Here is an 18933-nt window from a genome sequence, read left to right on the forward strand (position 1 = left end):
TTATGTCAACAGAACAAAAGGCAATAAAAGAAAGTCATAAGGAACAAAAGCTCATTTGTTAAATAAAGTCTTAGTGGAGAACTTTAAAAAGGGGAAGAATTTAAATATGGCCTGGATTGACTACAGAAAAGTGTTTGATAGTATCCCACATTCATGGATAAAAGAGTGCTTAAAAATGTATAAGATACACCCTACACTGATCAATTACATTACAGTGACCCTGAAACAGTGGCAGACCACTTTGCAATTAAGCTATGATAAAGGAGAACTTATTATTCCAGAGATAAAAATCCAAAGGGGGATATTCCAAGGTGACTCTCTGTCACTGTTGCTATTCTGCCTTGCACTTAATCCATTAAGCTGTCTGCCTAACTGCTTAGGTCATGGCTATAATTTGGCTCCTAGAAAACAACAAAGTGCAAAGACTTCTCATCTCTTTGTCGATGATTTTAAACTGTATAGCTCATCAGATGAAGAACTGAAAGCACAGCTGCAGGTTGTCAAAACTTTTTCTATGATATAAGCAACCTTTAAAGCAGGAATACTGCAGCACCAAAAAAACAACAGTTTGAGACAAGCATGTGATATAAAAGAACTTGAGCAATAGGGGAGTGTATAAATATTTGGGAATTGATGAAGGATCAACAGTGAAACATGAACAAATGCAAAGAAATTTAGTAAGGAGTACTTCAGAAGACTTAAATTAATCCTGAAAACAGCTTTGATATCTAGGAACAAAATCCAAGCTATAAACCAATTTGCTCTTCCTGTCCTGACTTAGTTTTGGAGTGATTGACTTGCCTCAAAATGTGCTGGATAGATTAGATAAGAAAACAAGGAGAATGCTTCATGCTTACCAAATGATTTATAAAAATTAGTGCATACCAAGATTATATATTCCCCTTTCTGAAGGAGGGATGGGCCTCCTTGAAATTGATTATATGTTGTGGGACTCCACACATATATCTTCTGACCTCACAAGAGCCAAACATACTGAAAGTTTTAAAACATGAGGAGAATAAATCTAAGATGACTTCCCTGCTTAGATTAGCAGAAGCATATCAGCATCAAGCAAGAATGGAACTCAAACCACAAGCAGATAAAACTGAGGCAGCAACTGAATGTGCCAAAAAAACAAAAGAAAGTATATAAGGTGAAGGACCAGATGAGAAGGCAAGAAATGTGGAAAAAGCATAAATATAGTTGCAAGTATAGAAAACTTCTGGAAGAACCTCATATTGATTAGGAACGAACACAGGAATGGTTAAGGAGAGGTGAATTTAAACCAAGTGATGAAAGGCTAATACTGGCAGCCCAAGATAGTGGGCTTACATACACGTTGGTTTACAAAGTCCATTGAACATGAGGGAGAAACGGGCAAATGTAGGTTTTGTGAAACAGAATTGGAACCAGTTGCACACCTCGTTACTGGTTGAGACATATTAATGGCAGAAGGACTGTATACTGAAAGGCATAATAATGTGGTGAGACTATTGCACTAGGGATTGTGCAAACATTATGGTACTGAAGTGGCTAAAAAACACGAAGTATGAGCCACAAAACATCATAGAAAATGATGGTCAACATCACATAGGATCACACATTACCAACAGTTCAAAAGATAGGTGCTAGAAAACCAGATATAGTGGTCCAGGAAAAGAAGACAAAAGTAGCATCGATCATTGAAATCGCCACACCCAGTGACTACAGTGTCCTGAATACAGAGAGAGACAAAATCATAAAATATCAGGATTTGCAAGCACAAAACAAAGCAATGTAAAAGAAAGATACCCAGATAGTTCCAATAGTAGTAGGAGCAACGGGTCTTATAAAAAAAGAGTCTACAGTCCTATTTAAATGTTACCAATACATGTAACTCCATACAAATTGCAGGAGGAGTCATTACTGGGCACAGTTGCGGGTGCTGCAAAGAGCAGTTTTGGCTGACATCAAAGAGTGAAGTAGTACTAATTTCATGATCTTTAATCATATTCCCGTCATGGTATTAGAAACCGAAAAGGTTTGGAGAAATTAAAATAAAAAGTGGGAGACAAGAGCTGGCAGACTATTTTTTACTTGAGGACCAGCTCTCTCCCCATTGAATTTGCTCCCTTTTGGACTGGCAGTATCCATTTAAGCTAGTGCCAAGAAAGCTTTGTGCATATTGTCTTCTCATGTGCCCAGGATTGTCCACAGTGGCATCTTTCCCTCAACTCCAGGATAGCGTTACTCTATGTAAAATGAAAAACATATTTACAACTATAACTTTATCTTGGCTAATGGCAGCCACCGTCTCTTATTTTCCCTTCCTGTATTCTACAAACATTTAAAAAAACTATTACAGTTCACATTGAAGGGAATATATTATGAACCTGACATCCCTTTTCAATTTCTAACATAGCACCTTTTTATTAAATTGACTGCATATGTGTCTATACTGTTTGGAATTAATAGTAGTGGTTTATTTTTAATAATGTGGTCTCTTTCTCAGGGATTGTATACTGAATGTTGGCCAGCAATTTGGTCAAGTAGATCAGTATGACCTCTCTGTCCAGCGCTTACCAGTAAATGAGTATTCTCTCTCTCTGTTCTGTTTTTCTTACTCTGTTCTTCCTGGTTGCCCATAACTTCCATACTTGCAACACTCAGACTTGTGAGAGATGCACTTGTATATCCCAATTGGAAGCCACACACTCTCCAGCCAAGACAGGAATAGCTGGTCCATAGGAGAAGGTCAATACTTGCACCACACCACATGGAACACACAGCCCTCCAGAATACACACCAGCACTGCCTTCACATAAAAACACAAACCACACACCCACCTTTGTGGAGGCTCTCAGCAAAAATCTACCAAAACAGCAGAGATCTCCAAGGCAGAAGCGCACTCGACCACCACAACACAACAGTAATCAAGAGGCACATAACTCTCCTAAACGGTGTGCCACTCAACCAAAGCCCCTAAGGCAAAACAGCATGCCCAACACACTAGTCATAGGTGACTCAATAGTGTGGCACACTGATGTCCCACTCACTAGGTTGAATAAGGAGAAAGTAACAGTCAGCTGCCTGTTAGGCGCCAGGATCTGCCGCATAACGCATGCACTCAGATCCCACAACAATAGGTACAAGTATGACTCTGTCATTGTACATGTGAGTGTGAATGACCTGAGATGTACCTTCCTGGACTACATGAAAAGAGACATGGAGGAGCTCTCAGATTATGTAGCCCAGGCGGGTATGACCATAGCCCTGAGCAGCATCCTACCATCACCTAGAATGATACCACAGTACAAGCAGAAAATGATTAATTTCAACAATTGGCTAAGTTTCTGATGTCATTCTAAGGGGATCCAGTATCTGTCTGCTTGGGATGACATGATTAACAGACCTGGATGCTTTGCCAGAGATGGCCTGCATCTCTCTCCCCTGGGCTTCCGGATACTAGCCAAGGCTCTTGCCACCCCTGTAGTGCCTTTTTTAGGCGGTGTTCCAAAGACCAAATTACCACCATAACAGCTACAGAAAAATGCAATCTGAGGGTCATGCTGCTCAACGCTAGAAGTTAAATCTCAAAATGCATTCGCTTGAAACACTCCTTAAAATGGAGAACATCGACATTTGTGCTGCAACAGAGACCTGGTTCAAGGTGAAAGCACCCCTGCACTACCAGGCTATAACTCATTCCACATCTTTCAGCCCCAGAACCTGGACCGAAGTGCCAAAGGCAGTGGTGTTTCCATATTCATAAAAAAAATGTGCACACCTCTAGCCTGGTAGCCCAACATAACGCATTTGAGATACATCAGGTGCAGCTAACATTGGGTAAGACACCGATTCAGGTCATAGCCTGCTATAGGTCCCCAACCATGTCCCAAGACTCGCACTCCACGTTCTTAAGCACCCTGGAGAGTATTAGGGTCCAATCTAACACTCTAATACTGGGCAACTTCAACTGCCCTCCATTAACTGTGAAATCTACTCATGTACCAATACACTTGCCCAACGTTTCCTGGAATTTATTAATTCCAATGCCATGGACCAACTCGTTCTTACCTCCACTAGAGGTAGCAACATTCTTGACCTGGTCATTAACATGGGCGACCGTTGCTGTACATCAATAGTCAACTACTCCCTTGTTAGATCCAACCACAAACTAATCACCTTGGAAATCCACATCCCCACAACCGCAAAGGTAACCACCATGAAAAACTTCTCCAAAGCTAACTTTGGGCTCCTAAAAACAGAGGTGGCTAACTTCACGGCACCCATGCAAATGGAGAATAGTTACATGACCACCGAATCATACACCAGTGGCACTGTATGAACACACACAGAAATGCATGGATCTCGCCATACCCAATAGAACCAAGACGCTCTCCTCCAAAAAGAGGAAGCCAATCTGGTGGTCCCCTGCCATAAACAAACTCTACAACAGGAGGCGGAAACTGATGCGGAATATGTTAAGTCCCAAGACTGGAAAAACTCCCTTACCAGCATCAGCAAAAAGTTGAGATCCCTCATCAAATCCTCTAAAGCTAGCTCTGAAAACAGAATTGCAGCAGATAGTAAAGGCAACAACAAGGCCTTATCTAGTTATGTAAAGAATCTCCACAGCAATACTCAGATTTGCCCTGAGCTACTGCACAATGGTACCTGCTATACTGAGCCAACAGATATTGCCAATATACTGGCTGACAGATTCAGTGCCAGCTTTACCCCCCCCCCCCAAAGGACCAGTCAAAGTACCAGTAGTTTGCCAGGCACCCAGTATTACTGCTGCACAGATTAAAACAGCACTGTCCAAGGCCAAGAATACAGCTTCTATGGGACCTGACAATATCCCTGGCTGTGTTCTACATGAACTACAAAGTGAATTGACACCTCACCTGTGTGCCCTGTTCAATCACAGCCTCACCTCAGGCTTTGTCCCTACCAAATGGCACACTGCTACAGTCATCCCTGTCCACAAAAGGAGGAGCAACTTCAGACCCTGGGAACTATCGCCCCATTAGCCTGACGAGTCTGATATGCAAAGCTATGGAACGCATCATCATGGACCTAATAAACAAGGATATAGGGAATCTGCAAACTCTGGATCCCACACAGTTTGGTTTTGTGAAGGCAAGGTCATGCCTGCCTGCTCAACATGGTCGACTTCTTTGAGTCGGTCACCAGAGCTGTGGATGAAGGCAAGGTTGTTCATACAGCCTACCTTGATCTGGCCAAGGCCTTTGATACCATTCCCCACTCAGGAATCATAGAAAAACTCACAAAGCTAGGCATCAACTCCTATATCACTAGGTGGATTTGCAAACTGGCTCACAGATAGAACCCACAGTGTGAAAGTAGCTGACTTCAAGTCAGACTGCAGACCAGTCACGAGTGGAGTCCCACAGGGTTCGGTCCTGGGTCCTCTCCTGTTTGGTATCTACTTCTCTGAAGTCCAGGCCAACACGAAGCGACTCTGGCTGACAAAGTTCGCAGATGATTGCAAGTTCAGAGCTGCTATTAACTCCCCAAGTGATGTTGGCATCCTACAGAAAGGCCTCACTGAGACCGACTGGTGTCAGAACCATGGCCTTAAGGTCAGTGCCAAAAAATGTGCTGCCATCCCCCTTGGGGAAAAACCCAGTTCCCTTGAATCTCTACATCGATGGTAGTCCACTGAACACAGAAGGCGTTATAAGAGATCTGGGAACACAGGTTGACAGCAACCTCTCTTTTGACCACCACATTGCCACTGTGGTCAGAAAGGCCTTCTCTGTGGCACATCTCATTGCAAAGGATTTTGCATCTAGAAAGAAATAGGTCATTGTCTCCCTCTACTCTTCCCTCATTAGACCAGTCATCGAGTATAATGCCCCATTTGGCATGTACTGCACTGGACACCTGCAGCAACTGGAGAGGCCACAAAAGTACCTCACAAAGAGAATCCTAGACCTTAAACACTTGTCCTATAGGGAAAACTCCAACTGTTCTCTGTCTCATATCGCCTACTTAGAGGCAATCTCTGCTTGACTTACAAAGCCTTGTCTGACCCAGCTTTGTTAGAAATGCTACATCTAAAGAAATCCCAATCCCTCCGCACCACATGCTCCAGAAACCTCAACCTCATTACCACAATCAACAGAACATGCTGGAGGGACAGGTTAATAACCAAGAGACTGCCAATGCTCTGGAATAGACTTCCCATACATGTGAAGCAGAGCACCTCACTGTCCGTCTTCAGGAGAAATCTTGATGAGTAGATGGGAAATAGAAAATTCACCCTGGGGATCACTCCAGTGGCGCTCTTTGACAGAGGCACTGGGAACTAAGGTTGGGTGGCATGTTGCCAGGGTAATCCTATGGGCTAGGCTTGTAAAGGCTCCAGGGCCATTGGCCTAGTACACACCTATGAACCTATATTTTGGTGAGACTGTCCCTTTAGAAGAGCTAAGCTATTCCTTTTCTTCTTTCTCGTTATCAAGTAATTGCAACAGTTCATGCAGTTTATTCATCGATTTTGCAGTAGTAAACTTCTGCATGCTGTCAGAAGAAACCACCAGGAATATCGGTCTGCATTTAAATTTCTGTATTATAAATTATGGGGTCTACTGTAGATGATCGAAATTCCAAAAAGCCGATTCCCATATGGCCGAGACCACATGGTCGACTTTTGGAATTTCGAACATCATTAAAAAAAAAAAAAAAACTTACCTCCACATTGCTAGCAGGGGGCAAGCCCCCCTGCACCCCCCACACCCCCTGCAATTTAAATATACCAAGTCCGAACTCGCACTACAGTGGGGAAGATGGAAATCTTCCCATTCCGCACTATATGGAGATGCCTGTTCTGCATGATCGAAATTCCAAAAGTCGATCGTATAGTCTCGGCCATATGGGAATCGGCTTTGTGGAATTTCGGTCATGTGTAGGAGACCCAAATTATGTTATTGCCTCATTATCTTATAATCTGTATTGCTAAGAGACCTCGGAAAAATCATCACAAGTACTGGGTGCCCTTCCACAGTACATCTCTTTCCTAGTTGCCACAATTCCCTTAAAACTTGCTCCTTTTCATACCAAGTCACAAAATGAACCAGTATCATCCCTGGCTACCCATACTTCGGCTCATCTAGGAATGACAGCTTTCTTAGTTTCCAGTATCTCCCTTTATGCCAACAAAAATCCAAGCAGTTTTACCTCTTCCTGACCTTCTGGTTCTCCAGGCAATCTCAGTTTTTTTTCTTGTCATTTTATGTTTCAGTATAACTGATCATTAGCAATAAAAAACAGCTGTCCTTTTCTTTCAGTTATCTTTGTCGCATACTTTGTGTTTTTTACTTTAGTGTAAACATGGCATCATATTGCTCAAGCAAATAAATAAAATAAATCATACTCAACTTCACTTGCATCTAAACATGTAGTGTATCCAAATGACGGCCCCGACAAGTGCCTTTCATGTGTGTATCCTTTTACTGTAGTACTGACGTCTTTTGAGTTAAGCATTATCAACATTTTCAGGTCAGGCCGCTGACTTTATCTTAACCTTGCTTTCTTTTACCTCTTCAAAAACCACATTCTCTTCATTCTTCCCCCATTCTGTCTGCCATCGTGAAACACAGGGTAGTAAAACAGCCACAGCATCAAATCGGCCTCAAGCTTGAACTTTCATCTTTCACCAGAAGAAGATAATTTGATCTCACTAAACAAACAGAAGACATTCAGTCAAGAGAAGCAGCACAAGATCTCCCTAAATTAAAATACTTGATTTGATGTCAGTTTTCATTCATCCCTCAACTGTTGGGTTCGGATCTGATCCGACTCTGCTGTTACATTAGCTTGTGGCCACCAAAGAGCTCTCGAGGTCTTCCCTTACCCATAATGCACCAGCCCCTAACATACCTCAGATCTCATTTGCTGCTTTTGCGAATCAGATGTAGTCGCCTTCAGCTCTCAAGCAATATTTCTGAAAAGATACATTTTTTCTGTATTTAACTTCCTAAATACTTTATACATACTCCCTTTTCTTACACTAGGTGTAATCTTCTTAACATTGTTGGTATTCATCATTACCCATTTTCAAATTTCTACACAGTTTTGTGTATTCTAAGTACCATTGTTGACACTTCTTTCCCTTTTTTTCGCCCTCACTGTCTTAAAAGAAAAAAAAGAGAGATTTTCTTTTCCTTTTTCTGTAAATCTATATATTTCAGGATATCAGAAAAGGCCCTTGGGGATTTAAGAAATGTCAGAAGTGTGGGCATATGTTGCCATTGCCATATGTGCATACTCCATGCATTTATTCTTTGAGCCTGGGTCATATTAAAGTTAACTGCCAAATATTTCAAAAATGTAATCCACGGGCTATTGCTGATCAAAAGAATAAGTTGATATTAAAAGGGTTACTCCCTACATCATTTTCTGAAGCTTTTGCTGCAGCTCAACCCTCCATATCCAAGACTAAGGAAACTTTTACCAAATCTCCTAAATTGTCAGGTTCATCGACTCCTCCTTCCTTGGAGACTCCTAAGAAAAAACACAAATCGAATCCGAAGACAGCTTCTATGGTTTTAGTATTGGATCTGACACCTTCCTCTTCAGATCCAAGCGCTTTGGATCTGACAGCCTTATCTAGGACTGGGTCCTCTCCTACTGTTGACCCAGTACCTTCCAAAGTTCCATCTCCTTTCTTGGAACTTCGACATTCAAAGCCACCATCCTTAACCTCCTCTTGATCTTGATCTTCCAGAAGTCTGACTGAAGCTGATGTGGATAGGATGATGAGGATCTTCCTCTTGGCGAAGATTTGGGAGCTCTTTTGGCTCCTACCCCTTCTGGTCAGGAAGCCTGTCCTTCTGCCACTCTGCCAATAACATCTCCTTCTCTGATCCGACCGATTGTTTTGGAGCCCCTGGATCAGAGCCTTCCAGATCCATCTGGTTCAGATCAGGAGGAGTCTGTGAGCATGCCATCACTGATGTTGTCGGAGCCAGATGACTCTTGGAGACGACGCTCCCCTGTCGAATCTGAGGTGTTGGAGTTGACTTTGAAGTTTTCGGAGCTGTCTCTGCCCCTCGGAGCCTTGGCATTGGACATCTTGGCTCCCACTTCCACCTCAGGTTGATTGCCTTTGGGGCAGAGGGAAACAATGGGCCAGAAGCCTGGCTTCTCAGCTCTGTTGTTTTCCTTCTCCCCAGAGCATTCTGCCTTTGAGGTAGTGAAGAGAATGTTCTCTGCTGCAGCAGAAAGGATGGGTCCTTCCCCCTTGGATCTTCCCTCAGCTTCTCAGATGTCTCTGCTCCTTGAGCCACATCATTTCACCCCACAGAGACAGCCAGCTTAAAGTCTCCAGGTCACCCAGCAGGAGTTTACAATCTATTCTAATACTTAACTGGAGCATCCCACTGAAGAAATCCCTAGGAAGAGGAAGTGCAAGAGAAGGTGCTTGGACTCTCCTCAGGAGTCAGCCACCAAGGATACTGATTTCGATGAAGAAGGGTCCCCAAGATCAACTTCTGAAGACGTCTCATTCAGAGGCATCCTTGAGATCCTTAAGCAGGGAGGTGGTTGGTCCTCCATTAATCCTTCCCCAGATGAATCAATATTCCTGGAAACCTTTGGAGTTGGCCCATCTACCTCCTGGGTTGCTCCTCTCACTGATGAGCTCATTGACTTGATCTCTAGGCAGGAGTGGAAGGAACATGAATCACTTAAGCCAATTCCCAAGAGACCAGATTGGATTCTGGCTCCAACTGTAGGTGGAGGGTTCTGGAGTAAGGGGGTACCCATAGATGCTATGGTTATGGCAGCAGCCACCAAGAAGGAACTTGCTGAGCAAAGTTCCTCTGTCCGTCCCCCTAACAGGGAGTCTAGGGCATTGGACAGATTTGTGAAGCATGTGTATACTTCAGCGACCTTCGCTCTTAGGTTGTTGAATTAGTTAATGCACCTTACAAGACTACAAAGGGACTTGGCCAAGGAGCTTTCAAAATCCCTTTTGGGGACCACTACTACTGAGGCTTAGTCTTCTGTGGCCTCTGTTGGTTACCCTTCAGTCTGTTTAAAATTTTCCACAAGGCTTATCTCACATGCAGTTGAAGGTGCCTCAAGGGCTGCAGGTTCAGGCATTTCCATCAGGAGACATACTTGGATGCGCTTGTGTGATTTTTGCGGAGCACTTCAAGTCATCGTTCATCAGTGCACCATTTGACGGCCATTTGTTGTTTGGTCCAAAAGTGAAGGACACACTCTCCAGGTCTGAAAAATTCAGAGACATTGTCTGCAGTGGGGGTATGTTTTTCAACACCTCAAAGATCTTTTTCTAGAAATGAACAAGGTAGTCAGAAAATGTAGTTCAGGAAGTCCCAGGGTCCTTTCGAAGATCCATGTGGGGATAGTTCCCTCAAGGGCAGATGGGAGAACTCAAATGGGCGACAATGTCCCTGCAGAAGCAAGGGTCCGGTCCAGACATTCTTTTTCCAATAGACCCTTTCAGCGCTCCTGAAAGGAGGCCTGAGTGTCCCCCTCTGGAGGCAATTGGGGGTCAATTATCCCTGCACCAGAGAGCCTGGCTAGACATAACAAAAGATACTCGGGTGCAGAGGATTATTTTCAGAGGTTATGTAATTTCTTTTTCCCTCCCATCCCCATCTGTATGCAAATGTCCCAATGTTCCACCCAATCAGAAGAATGCAGCAGCACTAAAAATATTAAAGCTGCTAGAATAAAGAGTCATCCAAGAGGTCCCACCAGACCAGATAGAGTCCGGAATTTACTCAAGATTCTTTTTAATGCCAAAGAAAACATGGGATTGAAGACCAGTTTTGGATCTCAGCGACTTGAACAAGTCAGTTTGACATGCACAGTTTCGGATGGTCATGTTTCAGTCCATTTTGCCCTTTTTGGGCAAGGAAGACTGGATGTGCTCAATAGACCTTCAGTATGTGTACAATTACAGAAAAATGAACGGACAATCCAAAAGGTATTTATACTTCCGAATAGGTGCCAGTCACTGTCAGTTCAGAGCATTGACCTTTGGCCTCACCACAGCCCCCAGGATTTTCACCAAATGCATGGCAGTGGTAGCAGCTCACTTGAGACTGCAGGGATTCCAAGTGTTTCCATACTTAGATGACAGGCTCGTTACCACCCCAACCAAGATCTACTAATAAGAGCAAGAGATTAGGTACTCTGGGCTTGTTCTCATCTGGGGATAACCATAAATTACAACAAGTCTCAATTCCAACTGACTCAGACATTGGAATTCATAGGTGCAGTGTTCAACGTGGTATCAGTGACAGCTTCTCTTCCTCTCTCAAGAGTACAGACGGTCAGATTCCACAGCAGGAAAATAATTTGCTGTACCAAAATTTCAGCTCTGTTGATTCTGCAAGCCTTGGGGGTCAATGTCAGCAGCCATAATTTTAGTTCCTCTAGCAAGATTTCATATGAGAAGTCATCAATGGCTGCAAGAAACACAGTGGTCGATTCTTTATCAATGCATATGCATGTCAGCACAAATAAGAATCATTTAGGCATGTAAGACATACCTTTGGTGGTGGATTCAATTAGATCAGGTTCTTCAAGGCTGTCCTTTCATTTGCCCTCAGTCCAAGACTATAGTGACCACAGATGCATCCCAGATTGGGTGGGAAGGGCACTTCCTGAGGATAATGGTCCAAGGTACTTGGTCCCCCGAAGAGGCCAACACACGCATCACTTTTCTGGAAAAGAGAGCAGTGCTCTTAGCTTTGGAGGCATTCAAAGGCTGTCTCCCTTTCGGGACAGTTGCGATCCAGACAGACATGTCAGTAGTTTGGTGCATCAGCAAACAAGGGGGAACCAGGTCTTACCGCTTGTGTTAAGAAGCCCTCATTGTGTGGCAATGGGTAATTTCTTCCAACCACTTTCTGATAGCAGTGCACATTTCAGGGGAGTCCAATGTGATAGCAAACAAACTGAGCAGGTCCATTCTACTACCTCATGAGTGGTCTCTTAACAGGAAAGTGACAGATATGATTTTCCATTAGAGGGGCCAGCCTTGCTGCAGTCTTTTTGCATCTCCCCTAAATAAGTGCAGCAGCTTCTTTGCCCTTATCCCCCCACTGGGGGAATCACCAAGGGACACTCTTCTTCATGATTGGTCCCCTGGTCTTCTCTATGCCTACCCCCAATTCCCCTAATTCCCATATTCCTGCAGAAAGCTGCCTGGTTGAAGAGCAAAGTCATACTCATTGCACCTTACTGGCCTCGACAGATTTGGTTCCCCTTCCTTTAACCTCACCTTCTTTACCCACCATGGATCTGATTCCAGACCTCCTGTCTTACCCGACAGGCATGATTCACCCAGATGTCTCAAATTTCAAGCTAACAGTGTGGTTTCTCCAATTCCTTTGACAGCCAGAAAAGCAATGTTCTCTTCCCCTGTCCATCACATACTTATCTTCCCATAAGGCTTCTACAAGAAAACTTTACAGAAGTAAATGGAAGAGGTTCCTGTTTTGGCACAGCAGAAACACATTGACCTCTTCTCAGCCATTGTACAAAGTGTACTTGAATTTTTGGCAACAGTTTTTAACAAGGGAGCTACCTCCTAAGCTGTTCGAATTCAGTTGGCAGCAATCTCAATTTTTCATTCTGGATTTGAAAATTATTCTTTGGTTTCATGTAAGCTTTGTAAAGCCTTTTTGAGAGGAACCCTCCTGCTAAGATCTCCATATAAAGATCCTGCTCCATCATAGGATTTAAATTTGGTACTGCAGGCCTTAATTCTTTTGCCCTTTAAGCTAGCAGCTAAATGTGATCTTAAATTCCTGACCTGGAAAACTTTTTTAGTGGCCGTTACTTTGCTAGAAGAATTTCGGAACTTCAAGCATTGTTCTTAAACCTCCCTACTTGTTTTTTCATAAGGATTGACTAACATTACGTACCAACGCTTCTTTCCTTCGTAAGTCTGCCAGTTTTCTTTCCTAAGTTTGCAAACAAAGGTGAATATATGTTGCAGTTATTAGATGTTCACAGATAATTATGGTTTTTATTTACTTAAAATGAAATTAGGTAGACAGATCAATTATTTGTGTTTTGGGGCAAATCAGTTGCAAAAGTAACTTTATAGTCAGTTGGCTGACAGATTGCGTATCATTTGTCTCCAAGTTGGGTTTAACCTTACCAAAACCGTTAAGAGCCAATTCACCTAGGTCCATGGCAACGTCACGTCATTGTTTCAGTGTAGGACTTCCATGGACGACATATGTGCGACCGCAACCTGGGCCAATCCCCGTACCTTTATCACTCATTACAAACTGGATCTGGTCTTGAGGGGAAGAACAGCCTTTGGCTCAATTGTGCTTAGAAATATCCTTCCTCAGAGTCCTCCCAGGATTTTAGGTAGCTGGGGACTCTGTCCCAACAGTTGAGTAATGAATGAAAATTGACAACATCAGGTAAAGAAGTTATATATTTACTACAGCATTCCATCTGTGTTGTTTATTTTCAATCTTCCCCAGCTTCCCACTCACCAGTCCTCAACTTTTTTCAAAATGGATTTCTGGAAGAACAAGGGATTGTAAGGCCGCCACTGTCCTTCATGTTGAACTCCAGATATGGCTTATTCTGTTAGTATTTTTATAGTGGTTCTTTCTACTTTATGTAAAACAGCAAACAAGATCTCTTGTTGTATGTTAGGGGCTGGTGCATTATGAGTAAGGGAGGAGCTCGAGGGCTTTTCGGTGGCCATGAGCTGTTAACAACCGAGTTGGATCCGAGGACTGGATCTGCACCCAACAGTTGTAGAATGAAAATCTGCTACACAGATGGAACATTAGGGTAAGTACATAACTTCTTTTTTTGTTTTGTATTTGTGAACAGCAGTTCTTTTAATGTTAATATGAATAGAAAGGTTTTTGTTAACCACATGATTGTTTTGCTATTTAGCAGTTACTTTTTGACTGCACTATTCATACTGAAGTTTTAGCAAAACTGTTATGTTTGTGTTAGCTGTGTCCCACTAATGTATATATATATTTTTTCTAGTAAACTAGGTATATTAGAGTTGGTTTTGTTTGTTTTTAATTCATATGGTGTGTAAGAGGTGTTATTTCATCCTTGAGTCCAAAGAAGACCAACCACCCATCATGGATAATATATGAAATATCCATGACCCTGTCATGGTACACTTTCCTGTAGTGTCTGCATTGATTCAAGTCAGTAGGTAAGGCTTAGCAATATACTGTTCCTACAGATATCCATGTATGTTGCAACAGGTTTGCAGTAAACGTATTTCTGCTTTTGGTGTTACTTTAAGCTGCTCAGTGAAATGAGATATCGGACTCATTTCAGTGTGCAAGATATGATATTTTATAATATATGTACACACACACATATATATGTATAATCTGTGTGTGTGTCTATATATGTATATATATATATATATATATATATATATATATATATATATATATATATATATATATGGGTCTATGTCAGATGACTGAGTTTTCAGAAACTCAGAATTCATATGGTCGATATCATATGATAATTTCTGAAAACTCGAAGATCAAAAAAAAATCTACCTATTTCTTTACATTTTTGCAGGAGGGGTAAGTCCCCCTGTGCCCCCACACCCCCTGCAAATTATATATGCCAACTGCGAGATCGCACTTCAATGAGGAAAAGGGTAAATTTCCCGATCTGCACTGTACCACAATCTCCATTCAAAGGCTTTGAGTTCAAAAACTCTTATATGGCCTCGACCTTATAAATTTCGAGTTTCTGAAACTAGATTAAATGATAGGGACCTGCGTGTGTGTGTGTGTGTTTTTTTTTATATTTATATATATTTTTATATATAATATATTTTTTAAACAATGGCAGACTTCAAGAAAAAAAATAAAATTTGAAGTATTTTTTGAATTGACAAAAAAAAGTTTTGCTTTACCTTTGTGACACTGGAGGTACAGGCTTTATTTGTAATGTTACAGTAGATGCATTGATTCTGTTTGTTTAAAATGTTGCTTAATTTTGTCTTTTCAGTGATCTCCAAAGACTAGGTGTACTTCAGTCAGAACTTGCAGGCATGGCAGACTTCTCTGCAACCTACCTACGCTGTCAGTTGCTCCTTATGAAAGTAAGTAAGCACTGCACCCGCAGTGATGGTATGGTATGCTCACATCTGATGAAGTTTCTGTGTAAGATTAAAACACAATGAAATGTTAAGCGTTAATTTTTATTGTGTTTTATCAACTGTTAAGTTAAAATTTTTGTTTGAATTTAACACGGTGGTCCTCCTGGTGTGCTTTACTACAGTGGTTACTGGTTTTGGAACTTTAGCACACCATCCACTATATTTTTATCTTGGTATGTTGGGAAGGGATAAGAAGTAATTTATTACATATTTTTGGATGTGCCCATTGTTGCAGTCTTTCAAAGAAAAGATTTAACAAATTGTGGTTATGATTTTCACCACCCAATTCCTTTTAACACCTTTGTTTTTCTAGATAACGTCCAGGGCTTTACTAAAAATCAAGAAAAATTGGTATTTGTGCTAATGGCTGCTTCTTTAAAGATTTTTAAGAGAAACTGGAAATCTCAGAATGTGTGTGCAGTGAAGCTAATGACTGATGAGTTAGAGGACATTGGAGTATTAATTCCTTTCTCATAATTAATGGCAAAGAAATTTAAGTAAATGGGTATACTGGTACATTTACTGGGTCCAAAGAGTTTAACGGAATTGGGATGGATTCTCTTACTTGTAATTACTAATAATTCTGGAAGCAACCCGAGCCTGTCTACCCAGAACAGACTAGTAATACTTTGCAGTAACCCTAGAAGGCATGAAAAGCAAGAGTGATAATATCTTATTTATGACTTACTAGAAAAGATGGAGCACTCAGTCCATAGACAAGAATGGCATAATGACTCACTCCAACCTAGGATGTTAAGTGTTTGTTATAGTTAAGAAGAGATACTTCAACTGTTAGTGTGATATTGTACTGATGAAATCTGCACCTGTTATAGTTTTATGTGTTATGTTATGCTTCTTATTGTCTGTTAAGCAACAATACTATTGGTTTAGAGTACCCAGCACACTGATTGGTGGAATCTTTCCATGTGCAGTCCCAGGCCAATGCTGAAGCAGTATGAAAAGGTGGAGGATAATGATGATCAGCATCGTCCATACCATCGTGATAGTGAATCCATTCCAAAAGGAGCTTTAAGGTCCTCTTGTGTTACATTTTCCTGCTTGACCAACAAGGAGTAGAATCTATGTTTGTCCTCTGACTTGGCATATGAGCCAGCGTCTTTGTCTTGGAGATCAAAAAAGACGTTGAAATTTGCTGCAGCAGATTCATCCCCCCCCCCCCCCATCAATCCCAGCATTGGAAGCACCATTATTTCATGAAGTCCATTATGGCTTAGCTTGTGGGCCCCCATCCCTTACATCACAAATGTTCTAATGACTGCCACTGTAAGGAGGAGGAGTCTTCTGTCATCCTAGTCATCAAATTAGTCCTTAAAGATGTCAGTTTTGCAGTCTAGAAGCACTTTATATTTGTTCCCTTGGCTCTCAAGAAGGCTAATGCCCTCTACAGTCTCCTGGCTGAATGTGGTAAAATCCTGTCTAGCCATCCTTGGACTGGGTCTGTACATGATCTCATTAGTCCAGCTGAGATCCGAAAGACCAAAGTAGTTTAAAGCTTTAAGCAGTGTGGGCAAGGTGATGGCCTTTTCTGGCATATTAAGTAATTGATTCATCACTTGTTAGTATCATCTGTCCAAACTACAGTCCCCCCAAGGGGATCAGACACTGGAATTTTTTCACCCTTCTCCAAAGTCTAAGTATGTAAAGTTGACTTAAGACCCTTTCTGCAGTTGGCTACTGTATGACCTGTTCACTCTATTGTTGACAGCATTGATGCTCTGGCTAGAGCTGTAGGCTTGGGGAAGAAGCCAAGGTTCAGGCTTTCTTCTTTTAAGAAAAGGCTAATTTAGATTATCCTGGCTTAACCCTTGCGGGAAGAGGTTCTGTTTCATCTCCTTTTCCAGCACATCTGAGATATTGTTATTCAGCTTAACGTTATGCATAATATCTGGAAAAAATGTCATTGTAGAACCTCTCCCTAAGAAATCCAGTCCCTCAGACTTCTGGCCAATTTCTATTCTCCCTACCATAGAAAAGATTCTGGAAAAATTAGTCCACTTGTAACTCATTCAATACATCATCTAATACTTAAGGGGTGGGATGGAAGCCTCACCAAATTAAACAGTTAGAATAAAAATATACAGTGATAAGCTGGAAATAGGTTCCAAGGGAAAGAGACAGGGAAATAAACATTAGGGAGTAATAATATAGGATGAACACTGCTAAAAAATTACTGAGGGGTTGAGCAGGAGCATAGCCAGTTTTTAGTCAAATGCGGCTTGAGAAGAATTTTGAATTTGGAGGGGTTAGCTGTTCAAAGAATGGGGTGGGGAATTGAGTTCCAAATTTTGGAAATGTGTTTTGAGAACAAGGCATCCCCATAGATATTATTTGCTTCAGAGACTTCTAGAAGTTTGTTAGACAGCCATACATGGGGGCAGTTCTGCTTATCTAGTTCATCTATGCAGTCTGTGCTCTGAATCAGCCAGAGGTCCCAGGGTAAGGAAGAACTAAAGGTAATGCAGGCAGGCACCCCTCTTATTCTTCAGATGTGCAGTCATGTAGGTGGGAGGATATCCCCCTAGACTAGAGGGGGAAAGGTACAGAGCCCCGAAAGTCAGCTGTGTGTGAGGACTTCAGAGTCCCAAGTGTAAAGGCTGTTGTAACAATAGACATACTTTGAACATCTACCTTTTTGGTAAGTTCCTTACAAACATCTGTACTAGCTTAATTCCCCCTTGGTCAGCCTCGGTGCTAATCTGGCATGGATGAGGAGTAGTTAAATGAAGAAGGCAGTGACCCTCCATGGAATCTTTAGGGCATACACACTTCCACTGCTGTAGTTCATGATCATATTTGGGAAGAAAAGGCAAAAATATATGTTAAGGAAGTAGAATCTCACCAACTATAATATTTAATTGCAATCTAACACTGAGGGGGCCAAACATTAGCTGTGATTAAATAATCTTGTTTTTATCTTGGGAACTGTGCCTTTGTAAGTTCCTTGTACGATTGGAGGACTTGGTAACAGTTAACAGGCATTTCTTACTTTGTGGTTAGATTTCTACAACAACACTCTTCCTTGATCTGTTTCTTATGGATCTCAAGTACCTTCATCTTTGAAGAGGTTGGCAGCCATGCTGTCAGCTAAGTATGCCTCGTTAAGGCATTATTGCATCTGCTTGTCCTTGTTGGGCAATGAGAGTGACATGAAAGGTGTTCATACCTTGTGTTACATAATGGTTCCCTCTACCTTATATAGAGGTGTTGATTTTTACCATTCAGATCAGCCACTTAACTTAGTTTCCTTGGACTGGTACTTACCAGGGTAAAAGTTTTATCCAGGTGTCACAACTGATGTTGATGTGTTTTATCGTGGCACTTGAAGGTGTTTTAGTGTAGATCAGTTTTATTTTATTGCTACTGACTAGAAGTATTTACCTGGGAAATCCCAGTTTCATTGATGTCTGGAAACAAAAGCTCTGTATAGAGTTGTAATTACCTGCAAAATACCAAACAAATGGCCTTAAAGTTGTTAATGTTTAACAATGCTGAGATATCTGGTGTCTTCCACTAATGTATATACTAGAACACAGCACGTTCTTTTAAGGAAATTTAATAGACATTTTATTTTTCAGGCTCTGCAAGAAAAACTGTGGAATGTTGCTGCCCCACTTTACTTGAAACAAAATGCTGTGGTGTATGGTGCATCCAAGGAGGTGAGAAATGTCATTATCTTCCAAACAGTTTCTTCCAGTTCAGCACTTTCAATAAGCTGTTGCATAAAACAACTGCCTTTAAGAAAG

General features: G+C 41.7%; 1 protein-coding gene across 2 annotated transcripts in view; it reads left to right on the plus strand.

Moving 5' to 3' along the window:
• Positions 1-18933, plus strand: part of INTS4 (integrator complex subunit 4) — a 1189969-nt gene that overhangs the window by 827930 nt on the left and 343106 nt on the right. For both annotated transcript variants that reach the window (XM_044073339.1, XM_044073340.1), the window contains exons 16-17: positions 15019-15112; positions 18766-18846. In XM_044073339.1, coding sequence (XP_043929274.1) covers positions 15019-15112; positions 18766-18846 — 175 coding nt within the window. The remainder of the gene's footprint in view (positions 1-15018; positions 15113-18765; positions 18847-18933) is intronic.

Source organism: Protopterus annectens, chromosome 5.part1 (genome assembly GCF_019279795.1).
Source record: "Protopterus annectens isolate FY-2018-M chromosome 5.part1, PAN1.0, whole genome shotgun sequence".
NCBI classification, from domain to species: domain Eukaryota; kingdom Metazoa; phylum Chordata; order Ceratodontiformes; family Protopteridae; genus Protopterus; species Protopterus annectens.